The sequence below is a fragment of the Papio anubis genome, chromosome 7, assembly GCF_008728515.1.
Source record: "Papio anubis isolate 15944 chromosome 7, Panubis1.0, whole genome shotgun sequence".
Lineage (NCBI taxonomy): Eukaryota > Metazoa > Chordata > Mammalia > Primates > Cercopithecidae > Papio > Papio anubis.
Genome location: NC_044982.1, coordinates 123,721,795 through 123,733,924, shown reverse-complemented (window position 1 = coordinate 123,733,924; position 12,130 = coordinate 123,721,795). Strand labels below are relative to the sequence as shown.

Sequence of the window (12,130 nt, the reverse complement as noted above, 5' to 3'; positions counted from 1 at the left end):
CCAGCTTAGCCTCCCAAGTAGCTGGGACCACAGGCATGTGCCACCACACCTGGCTATTTTTTTTATTTTTGTAGAGACAGGGTCTGTGTTGTTCAGGCTAGTTCTTGAACTCCTGGGCTCAAGTGATCCACTTGCCTAGGCCTCCCGAAGTGTTGGGATTATAGGCATAAGCTACCTTGCCCAGCCACTCTCTTTCTCTTTTTTATTTTTTAAAAGAATTAGAGACAGGGTCTGACTACTTGCTATGTTCCCCTAGCTGCATTCGAACCCCTGGGTTCAAGTGATACTCCCACTTCAGCCTCCCGAGTAGCTGGGACTGTAGGTGCGTGGTACCAGGCCTGGCTATTCACTCCTCTTCTTATAAGCAAAAGCACAGTTTCTTTTCTAGTAAGAGATGGACTAGGTTGTGTAGATTGAGCTTTCTATTAAAAACAACGGAAAGTATTGAATAAAAATGTCTTAAAAACATCAAAAAGTTAACGAGGTAGAAATGAAATTGGGAACTCAGAGAGATAAGCTGAACACAGAAACTGCTTTTGCCTTGTGAACATTTGCTCAACTAAGTGAATTTGAACTTTGGTTTTGACAGCCCGACAGGTCGCAGGTGATAGAAGTAAAGTCAAAACCCGGCCTGGTGCGGTGGCTCACACCTGTAATCCCAGCACTTTGGGAGGCCGAGGTGGGCGGATCACAATGGTCAGGAGTTTGAGACCAGTCTGGCCAATATGGTGTAATCCCGTCTCTACTGAAAATAAATAAATAAATAAATAAATTAGCCAGGTGTGGTGGTGCACGCCTGTAATCCCAGCTACTCGAGAGGCTAAAGCAGAAGAATTGCTTGAGCCCAGGAGGTGGAGGTTGCAGTGAGCCTGGGGAACAGAGTGAGACTCCATCTCAAAAAAAAAAAAAAAAAAAGGTTATATGCATCTAGTAACATTGCCTCAATCATATCTAAATTAACAGATGTACAAGGAGAAATAGACAAATTTATGATAGTGTGATTTCCCAGTGATTGATAGAGCTAGAAGACAAAATTCAGTAAGGATATAGATTATGTGAACAAATAATTAACAGTAAACCTAATGGACATATAAAGAACATGGCCCCAACAACTCCAGAATACACATTCTTTTAAATGTACTGAGAGTGTTTACTAAAGTTGACTATATACTGCTTCCTAAACAAGTCTCCATACATTTGACAGGACTGAAATTACACAGAGAATGTTCTTTGATCCCAATGCAATTGAGATAGAAGTTAATAACATAAGGATAACTAGAAAATTGGAAATTGAAAATTAAGAAATCCGTCTCAACCCATGAAAAAACGATAATGGAAATTAGGATGTGAATGGGAAACACTGTAATCAAAGCTTGAGAGCAGCCAAAGTCGGATTTGGTAGGAAATTTATATTCTTAGATGATTATCTTAGAAAAAAAATAGTCTGAAAATTAATGACCTTTGAATCTCCATTTCAAGAAGTTAGAAAAAAAAATAGCAAATTCTCCGAAAGAAATTGAAGGAAGGAAAGAATAAAGATAAGAATAGACATAGAAAGCAGAGGTGGAGAAAATCAATAAAAAGCTAAAAGTTCTTGAAAGATAATTAAAATTGCTAGACATATTGACAAGATTAAGACACAAACCGTATCAGTAATGAAGAAGAAGACATAACCATGCAAGCTACAGACATTTAAAAGCTAAGAGAATATTAGGCCCTGCACGGTGGCACACACCTGTACTCCTAGCTACTTGGGAGGCTGAGGCAGAAGAATTGCTTGAACCCGGGAGGTGGAGATTGCAGTTAGCCGAGACTGAGTCATTGCACTCCTGCCTGGGTGACTTTTTCAAAAAAAGGAAAGAAAATATTAAAACAAGTTCATATCAGATAAAATGGATAAATTCCAAGAAATAGAGACAGTTTCTATAAAAGAGATAGAAAACCTGGATAGCCTCGTAAGCATTAAATACACGGATTCAATAGTCAAAAGTCTTCCCACAGGGAAACCTGCAGGTCTACATGGCTTCACCTGGAAGTTCTACCAAGCATTTAAAGAAATAATTGCAGTTAATTATTTGTTAATCTGTTGCTACATAGCAAATCACCCAATATATAGTGGCTTAAAGCAACAATAATCAATTATTGTCTCTCACAGTTTCTGTGGGTTAGGACTTCAGGAGGGGCTCTGTTGGGTTGTTCTGGCTTGGAATGTCATGAGGTTATGGTCAGATGACAGCTGTAGTTGAGGAGCACAGAAAGCTAAGCCCACAGAAGAAAAACAAACACCATGACACTGGGATCGAGCTGCCTCTTGCTTATTAACCTTGAGCTGGAAGTAGGAGGTGAGTTGTTTCTCATCCACTGGAAAAAGTGTTAAGTAGTTTCATTTTAAATTGTGATGCTAAACTGAAGGTATGTAGCAACTTCTGGGAATCAGTGAGCAGTTTGGAGAATTTTGACCTCTCCCGAGTCTTGTTTCCTTTGGGGGTTAAGAGAGTCTGGAGCCTCTAAGTTAGAGACACAGGCGCAGCGCGTTGCATTTTCATTCACCACCTGCAATCCTCTGCCCTTTCCTCCACTTGTCGGAATTAATTTATCATTCAGGTTGCAGTACAGGTCTCACCTTTTGTGGAGCTTTTCCCCACCACTCGATTCCTGTTATGCTCTCTCTCTCTCTCTTAACTCTGCTAACACTTACTACCTTTTACCACCTTTTTCGTCTTGACCATATGTTTCTTGATAACTATTTCATATCTTCTCACAGAAAGTGCCTCATCTGTCCCACTGGAACCTCTGTTCTACAGCTCAGGGATTGAGTCCTGGAGATCTGTGTATTCCCCTCTCATATCTCACATAGCACCTTGCATGATCGGCCATTCTCAGAATGGAGTAATTCAGTGCTTGACTGTTTGCACAGTTAGAGCAGGTTAGGGTCCTTCTTGGCAGGAGTCTGCAGTCTTAGATAGGTACAGACAGACATAGAGAAAGCCTACACAGATGTGAATAAATGACTAAATATATTTGTGGGGGAGGCACAGAGTAGGAGGCTGAGTCCTCATGGGAGAAGGATGAGGGGAAGAAGCCCCTTGTTTAATCTCATTTTTTCTCTTCATTAAAATGCCTTCTTACATCCTTGGTCTCTTTTCACAGAACCCTGCCATCAGCATCACTGAAAATGTGCTGCATTTCAAAGGTCAGTATCCCAGCCAATGCTCCCATCTCTATACACAGTTAAGGAGGTGAGGTGGTGGTTTCCCTTTTTTTTTTTAAAAAAAAATGTATTTGTTTTATCGATTTTTTGCTGATGTTCACTCCTTTGATCCTCATGAAGTAAGCTAAATTGTTTTGAAATATATGATTAGAAAAGTCAAAGAATTGGTTTAAAATCCTGTTTCCCCCATGGAGAGGCAGTAGATACAGTGAAGAAAAAAAAAAAAAGAATCCTGGGTTAGAAATCAGGAGGCTTGTCTTCTAGCTCTAATTCTGCCACTGTCTTGGACAAGTTATTGACTTTTCTGGACCTACACAATTAAGATGCTGGTTTTAATCTGTGTTTCTCAAACTCGAGGACCCGTAGGCACCTAAGAATGTTTCCACAGGACTCTCAAGGGCTCATGGACCTGAGATTGAGAAACACGTGAAGAATTAAATATGGTCACTTTAAGTGACATTTGGCTCACTGCAGCTGTGAACACAGACACACATACAGCTACTGATTGCATGGCAGTACTTGATTATGAAATGGCCCTCTAGATGATCCAGAATATGCTGCTTTTTTTTAAAAAAAGATTATTATGAAAACAAAAAATAGAAATGTTATTTATTTATTTTGAGATTGAGTCTTGCTCTATCACCCAGGCTGGAGTGCAGTGGCACAGTCTTGGCTCACTGCAACCTCCGTCTCCTGGGTTCAAGTGATTCTTGTGCCTCAGCCTCCTGAGTAGCTAGGATTACAGGCACCTGCCACCACGCCCAGCTAATTTTTGTATTTTTAGTAGAGACAGGGTTTCACCATGTTGTCCAGGCTGGTCTTGAACTCCTGTCCTCAAGTGATCTACTCGCCTTGGCCTCTCAAAGTGCTGGGATTACAGGTGTGAGCCACTGTGCCTGTTTTTTTTTGTTGTTGTTGTTTGTTTTGTTTTTTTAAAAAATATTTTTCTTTTTAAACATTTTTAAAAATAATAATTATTTATTACACCATTCCTAAGAAATTTTCTTGATGAGACTTTGTGGCTCCCTGATACTAGATTTGCAGACCAGTTTGAGAAACACTACATTCTAGATGATGTCTCAGAGGCCTTTTCAACTCTGACAGTTTCTGATTCTATGAATCTGCCTCCGTCTCCCTTCTCCTCAGTCCATCAGCAGATTTACTGCTGTACTGGAGAGGGTGGGATCTGCATTCACTGTCACCCAGTGGGGTAGGATTCTCTCTGTTCCAATTCCTGGGATTATTGGAGCATGAAGAGTTTCTGCTTTATGTGAAATTCCATCTACCGTAATATACTTGCATGAAAGTACAGCCTGGCATTTGTATCTGCTTTTCAGGATGAGAGTAGTTACCACTCAGCTCTGGTTTTTTGGGAATTATATACATTTACATGAAAGTTAAAGTGATAAAAGCATATCTTGCCACTTAGACCTTATATACTGTGCTACCTTAAGGAATTTATGGTCATAGAGAATAATTGCTACCTATGGCGAATATTAGGTTATTAGTCTACGTATGGTCAGATAAGAGCTGAGAGTCCCAGAAGGGAACCAAATGGTAAATGAATCAGAGAGGAGAGTGGAAGGGAGGTCCTGCAGCAGCTGCTGGGTCCAGCAGTCACTGGCACCTAGGCATGGTGCCAGCTTGAATTGGAGAAAGGAGCCATGTCAAGGCATAGGGATGAGGCACTGGCCAACTCAGGTACTTCCCTCCTAGTTCCACCTGTCCTTCATAAGCTACAAAGGCTTGTATTTCTTTTTCCTTGTTCCATTTGGGATGTACTAAAGGAGGAGTCAGCTTCTCCCTTCATTCTCTCTCCCTGGTTGGGAGGTTTTGGATTCAGAGCTGTCCAAGACAATCCAGCATTTCCATGTGCACTGCAACTTTCCTTAACCACAGTCAATATGATACACCCACCAATTTTTGTCTGCTCTAGATTTACAGCCAAAGTAATTGTGAAAGTTAAATTTATATCTGTGTGGCCCCTTTGGCATTGCTTTCTCTGTTCTTTTTCCTGCCTGTTATTTGTACGGGGTATCATCAGGGTCACAGTGGAAAATTGGGTAAATATTCCGAAACTGACATCAGAGAACATATGGAGATAAACTTGCATCAAAGATTTGACCTATCTAGCTGTTGAAGAGCTCTGCTCACAAGCCCCCACACATTTTAACAGGACCCATTAAGATTTGCAGACTACATTGCTTCTCACCTTTTTGGCTACGATCGAGTGTAATATTCTTGCTGGGCATGGTGGCTCATGCCTGTAATCCCAGCACTTTGGGAGGCTGAGGCGGGCTGATCACTTGAGGTCAGGAGATTGAGACCATCCTGGCTAATATGGTGAAACCCTGTCTACTAAAAACACAAAAAATTAGCCGGGCGTGGTAGGTGGTGTAGTCCCAGCTACTTGGGAGGCTGAGGAAGGAGAATGGCATGAACCCGGGAGGCAGAGCTTGCAGTGAGCTGAGATTGCGCCACTGCACTCCAGCCTGGGTGACAGAGTGAGACTCTGTCTCAAAAAAAAAAAAAAAAAAAAAAAAGTGTTCGCATACTTAGGAAAGAACTGCACCAAGCTGGCTTTTGGATGGCCTCGCTCTGCTCAAGTTTGCAATAACCCACATTTCTTTCTTTATAGCTCAAGGACATGGTGCCAAAGGAGACAATGTCTATGAATTTCACCTGGAGTTCTTAGACCTTGTGAAGCCAGAGGTATGTTCTTTCCTTTCTCACTTCCCTTCCCATTTTAGGAAATGAATACCAGTAGTTTAGTGAAATGGGGAGCAGGGTTTGTGGAGAGAAGAAGATAAAACCAAAGGGGAATAATAGAGTTCTCTTATTTGGAACAGAGCCCAGGTTTTAGCTGCAGAGGAATGGGAAAGTCAGAGACCCCGTGTTGAATCTGGGCCCTGCCATTTATTAGTGGTGTGATCTTGAACAAGTCTCTTCACTTCTTCGAGTTCCAGTTTTCTCATGTGTTAAATGAAATTCTGGACTAAGTGATCTCCAGGGTTCCTTCCAGCTCTGATATTCTCTGGTTTTAGTGATGGCAGAGGAGTATGGCACCTGTTGAGAACAGAGTTACATAGGGTAGTTGAAGCCCCCACCAAGGGTTACTTTCATGTGACTTTGCCGTAGGTGCAGGTGAGAAAAATAGAAATCAAAAAGGGCAAAGGCAGCTGGTCTTCAGAAAGAATGCTGCAGATATCATCGAAGCTTCTCCTCCCTTAGAGCCTGAGGAAACTTCTCTCACAAGCAGGGAGAGAATCCAGTAGATGGGGTATTTCGGTTTCTGGAATTACACTTAGCTCTGGGGACTTGAGCTTCTTGATTTCCCTGCACAGGTGCTCAGTTGTTTTGAGAAAGCATTAATAATAACCAGTGGTATAGTGGGCAGAGAACCTGTCATGGGGCTTCCTTTGGAGATGAGGGAGAGGCCGTGTAGACAAACAATGAGCTGGAATGGCCTATAAGAATTTGAGTTTAGTTGGGAAGACTCCCCAGATTGACCCCTGTGAAAAAGTCTGTAACTGATCCAATACAGTTCTGACCTTGATGCAGGTGTTTCTAAAACAAGGGTCTGCTGAGCCAGGACAGTCATTTTCATGGGAGGAAAATGTATAAGCTGAGGGTGATTGGATGCAGTACCCTTGAGAGGGTGATTGGACGTAGTACCTTGCATGATGTGGCTGTGGCAGGAGGTTCATGCTAGTTCCCTCCAGCCTAACCAGGAATTATTTGCCTTTCTTATCCTGATATCCTCCTGTGTCATTCACTGGGGGAATCAGAGAAGGATGTTATGTTCTTACCAGTTCTCCATGCCAGCCCTTGGTCTAGATCAACCTTTTTGGCACCAGGGTCCAGTTTTGTGGAAGGCACTTTTTTCACAGATGGTGGGGTGGGGATGGTTTCAGGGTGATTCAAATGCATTACCTTTATTGTGCACTTGATTTCTGTTATTATTACATTGTAATATATAATGAAATAATTATACAACTCATCATAATATAGAATCAGTGGGAGCCCTGAGCTTGTTTTCCTGCAACTAGATGGTCCCATCTGGGGGTGATGGGAGACAGTGACAGATGATCAGGTGTTAGAGTCTCATAAAGAGTGAGCAACCTAGATTCCTTGCATGCACAATTCACAATAGAGTTTGCGCTCCTATGTGAATTTTATGCCAATGCTGATCTGACAGGAGGCAGGGCTCAGGAGGTAATGCAAGTGATGGGGAGCGAGTGTAAATACAGATGAAGTTTCGCTCACTTGCCCACGGCTCAGCTCCTCCTGTGTGGCCCCATTCCCAACAGGCCACGGACCAATACAGGAGTTGGAGACCCCTGGTCTAGATGTTCCCTTTGCATCAGGACTTGCAGGACCAGAGAAAGAAGAATAAACAAATCTGCAGTTTCTCTGTACAGCGCCCCTGGCATGGTGCTGCTTCAGGGAACGGAAGAGGGCATTCTTACATTTTCACTTTCTCTCCTAGCCTGTTTACAAACTGACCCAGAGGCAGGTAAACATTACGGTACAGAAGAAAGTGAGTCAGTGGTGGGAGAGACTCACGAAGCAGGAAAAGCGACCACTGTTTTTGGCCCCTGACTTTGATCGTTGGCTGGATGAATCTGATGCGGAAATGGAGCTCAGAGCTAAGGTTAGTAAGGATCCTAGGATCTAGTCATTGAGGACAAATCATGGGGAAGCCACGTCATTCGGGCCACTGCAGATACCTCTCAGGGTCTGAAAGAATAGCGACAAAGTTACAAATTCATTTAAAGACCTGGTGACGTGATTTTCAAGAAGTACTCGCTATGTATTTTGTAGACTGTCCCTCAGTTGAAATCTGTCTGATGTTTCTCTTACAACTAGACTAAGGTGACAGATATTGAGAAGACCACAGAGGTAAAGTGCAGTTCTTATCACATCATATCAAAAGTACATACAGCCGGGCGCGGTGGCTCACGCCTGTGATCCCAGCACTTTGGGAGGCTGAGGCAGGCGGATCACAAGGTCAGGAGATTGAGACCATCCTGGCTAGCACAGTGAAACCCTGTCTCTAGTAAAAATACAAAAAATTAGCCGGGTGTGGTGATGCACGCCTATAGTCCCAGCTGCTCAGGAGGCTGAGGCAGGAGAATGGCGTGAACCCGGGAGGCGGAGCTTGCAGTGAGCCGAGATTGTGCCACTGTACTCCAGCCTGGGCAACAGAGTGAGACTCTGTCTCAAAAAAAAAAAAAAAAAAAGAGTACATACTATCAACATGACACATCACTGTTGATATTAACCATGGGTCAGCTGGCTTGAGGTGACGCTTATCAGGTTTCTCCACTATAAGGTTATTTTCCTCTTGCCACTCCTTGGAAGGAAGTCACTATGTGTAGCGTACATTTAAGGAGCAGGGAGTTATGCTTCCTGTCCTTTAGATGGAGTATCTACATAATTATTTGGAATTCTTCTGCATGGGAGAATAATTATGCATGTATATTGTCTCCCATTTATTTATTCAATCATTTATTTATATCATGTGGGTACATGGTATTTATTTTATACTCCGAGTTATAAACTAATATTATTTATTTCGTTGCTCAAATTCTTCCAGCTTTGGCACTAACTGGCCTTTGGTTATGTCCTCATCCTGCCCATCTTTCATTTGGCTTTTGTATCTTTTTGAGAAAACGCCATCATTATGGGACTGTTTTTTTTTTTTTTTTTTTTTTTGAGCACTTCCTTACTTTCTGGCACTATAAGCTGCTCCAGGCTTATCTTGTATGTACGTTTCCTGCTTCAGCCCTGGAACAGCCATTTCTTCAAGGAGCTCTGTTCTTATTGTAGAATAGTATCGGAAAGCAAGATCTGCGTGCCAGGTATGCTCATTGCTGCCAGGTTGCCATTGCTTTTAGGTTGTCTTCACTGGCAGAACAAGAAAATATATGTTTGGATACTAACCCATGCATACACATACACCTGTAAATATTTCTGTATGGACCTATCTGTATCTCTATTAAGCTAAACATGAGTTCATACTGATGTTGGAAACATGATCTTAGCTTCTGGAAAAATTATACTAAAAATCTAGAAATCTTGAAAAATAAAATAGCAGTCTACTTCCTGCCTTAAACTTCTGTTTTATTTCTCTGACTGCGACAGATCTTCTCGATGTCCTTTCCAGCTTTAAGATTCCAAGGTCACTTGTCAGTTTGGAAGCCAGATGATTGGGTTAATTTTGTGAACAATGGATGAGCATCCTGTGATGCTAATGCCACTTAGTAAGGAGGGGTCAGGCGTTTGGCCCTATGACCTAGAATATTTTTCCCAATGATGGCACTTACGCCAACCGGAGGAGGTGGCTTTGAGGAAGTCAGATTACTCAGCCAGCATATGGACTTTTGCAAGCATCTGGGAATTCTAACTTGTGTTCTTGGAAAACTTTTGTCTAAATTCTAGGAAGAAGAGCGCCTAAATAAACTCCGACTGGAAAGCGAAGGCTCTCCTGAAAGTAAGTTGCGCTGCTGCCATGGTAGTTACCAGTTAACTTGTGCTAGTGTTGGAAGTATGGATAATTGTGATGTGGCTGGAGAGCTAATGATTTCATCCCAGTGAGCTGTGTGGGTGAGTTTATGAAAAACCCTTTAGGTCCAGTGCTTAAGGTCTGCACCACCCACGTCAGAATCCTTACCTTTAATGTTTCCTTTGTGTTTTGGGTGTTATTTCGTGAGTACACCAAGGCTAGTATAACAGAATAAAAGAACTCCTGGACTGGCCTTATGGCAGATGGCAAACAAATCCTGCAGAGACTTGTGGAAATGATTGCATGGGTCCAAGGCTGCACTCCTTCAGCCTGGTGTTTTTCTCCCAGCTGAAATCTCAAAGGCTGTATGATACGTAAGTGTGGTTGTCAGCCTGAAAGATGGAGAGTATTCTGTATAGTCCTGCTATTCATTAACCTTTAACAAATCAATTTCTGTTTCCGTCTAACCACTTTAAGCAGGAAGCTCTGTAAGTGTATTATCTTCTGGGTGATGTAGTTAGATTAAATTCAGCAGCTATCTGTTAAAGTCATGCTGTGTGGCAAGCATTGTGCTGGGCCCTTGACTGAGAGCCAGAGGGATCCATTGTAGCGCCCGTACTCAACAGGGCTTACAGTCTTAGTGGGAGAACTTCAGGTCTAGGTAAAACTACCTCTGAAAAGCAGAATGAAATAAGTGCTTCTTATTTGTTCTAAGTTGAAATTTTTCAGATTTTAGTGGTACTTATCTAGCATGCCATAAATAAGGGAGGGGAAAGTTTTGGAGCAGTAGTTTTCAAACTGTGTTCCATGGTACCCCAGGGGGTTCCCAGAGATGCTTTGGAGGAGTAGATCACACAAACAGGTCTACCTCAGTCAGAGCAACTCTCTTTTGAGTTTTATTTGTTGGCATTCTGAATAAGGTTTCTTTTGAGAAGGAATTTTAAAAAAGATTTGAATAGCCACTACCTTAGGGGAATATTATTTTAGGAAAGCTGAGGAGGGGAGAGGATCAGTGGAGGCAAAGAATAACAACATAAAAAAGCCACTTTTGAGATTTCAATTAATTTTTTGGTGTTTTAAAGGGATAAACTTCAAAAATAGATAAAAATTCTAATATATGGATTTTTTTGGGTGTTAGGTAAAGCTTTAACTGTTTTATCTAAATTCATAAAGTTTTCTGAACAAGGAAGTTCTTTATGGTACGGAAGTGTAATAGATTTTTGTAGTTTTGAAGAAGAAACTTTTAATTAGCTAAATGTTGCTGGAAGTCTGACATTTTTTGGAGTCTTAGGATAAGGCTGTGTTTTTTTTTTTTTTTTTTTTTTTTTTTTAGGGGGGTGTTTTTTTTTTTTTTTTTTTTTTTTTTGAGACGGGGTCTTGCTACGCTGTCCAGGCTGATCTTGAGATCCTGGGCTCAAGTGATCGTTCTACCTCAGCCTCCCGAGTAGCTGGGATTACAGGCATGTGCCACTGTGCCTGGCTTAAGCTGCTTTTGATTGACCACATTATTAAATGTGATTATTTGAGGACCATCCAGATGTCTTTGCAGAATATCTGTATCCTAGGAATAAATATATAGCAGCAAAATCTGAACACCACAGATCTTCTCTTAAGAACTGTCCTTTTCTTTACCCTACTCCTTTGACTCAACCATGACTCTGTCAAAGCTCCTTGTTTCTTCCTTTACTCTGTAATTGGCTGTATCTTCATGAATCTTAGGCTGCAGACAAACTTAATGTCCTTTTTTTTCCTGCTTGTTGGTTTGAAATTGTCCTCCTTTGGTTATGTCCTCAGTCTGCCCATCTTTCAAAGCTCAGATCAGGCCAAATTTGGTGGCTCATGCCTGTAATCCCAGCACTTTGGGAGACTGAGATGGGAGGATCTTTTAGTCCAGGAGTTCGAGATCAGCCTGGGCAACGTAGCAAGACTGTGTGTCTACAAAATATGATAGAATATAAAATTAGCAGGGTGTGGTGGCACAGACCTGTAGACCTAACTACTTGGGAGGTTAGGTGGGAGGATGGGTTGACCCCAGGAGGTCAGGGCTGCAGAGAGCTATGGTCCCACCACTGCATTCTAACCTGGGCAACAGAGTGAGACGCTGTCTCAAAAAAAAAAAAAAAGCCCAGATTAGATACCAGCTTTATCCATGTAGACTAGCTTGATGCCCACTTCTCCAGCCTAATGTCATTTTTTCACCTTGAAAGTTTCACAAGACATTACTTGTCACTCCCCACCTGGTATTACAGTTTTTAGATTGTAAGGTCTGAGGGCAGCCTTGAACTACCTTTGTATCCCAGTAGTTCTTCTCACAGTACCTTGCACATTGTAGGTATTCAGTTAATGCTTGGTTGAATGAATATATAACCAAATATCAGAATTGGTTTTTTCATTTACTGTATCTATCTCTG

The 12,130-nt window shown here is 41.9% G+C and overlaps 1 protein-coding gene across 2 annotated transcripts in view; it reads left to right on the top strand.

Annotated features, from left to right (window-relative positions):
- HACD3 (3-hydroxyacyl-CoA dehydratase 3) overlaps nucleotides 1-12,130 on the top strand; it is a 46,143-nt gene that overhangs the window by 19,049 nt on the left and 14,964 nt on the right. For both annotated transcript variants that reach the window (XM_003901081.3, XM_009210417.4), the window contains exons 2-5: nucleotides 3,151-3,193; nucleotides 5,850-5,923; nucleotides 7,701-7,865; nucleotides 9,656-9,707. In XM_003901081.3, coding sequence (XP_003901130.1) covers nucleotides 3,151-3,193; nucleotides 5,850-5,923; nucleotides 7,701-7,865; nucleotides 9,656-9,707 — 334 coding nt within the window. The remainder of the gene's footprint in view (nucleotides 1-3,150; nucleotides 3,194-5,849; nucleotides 5,924-7,700; nucleotides 7,866-9,655; nucleotides 9,708-12,130) is intronic.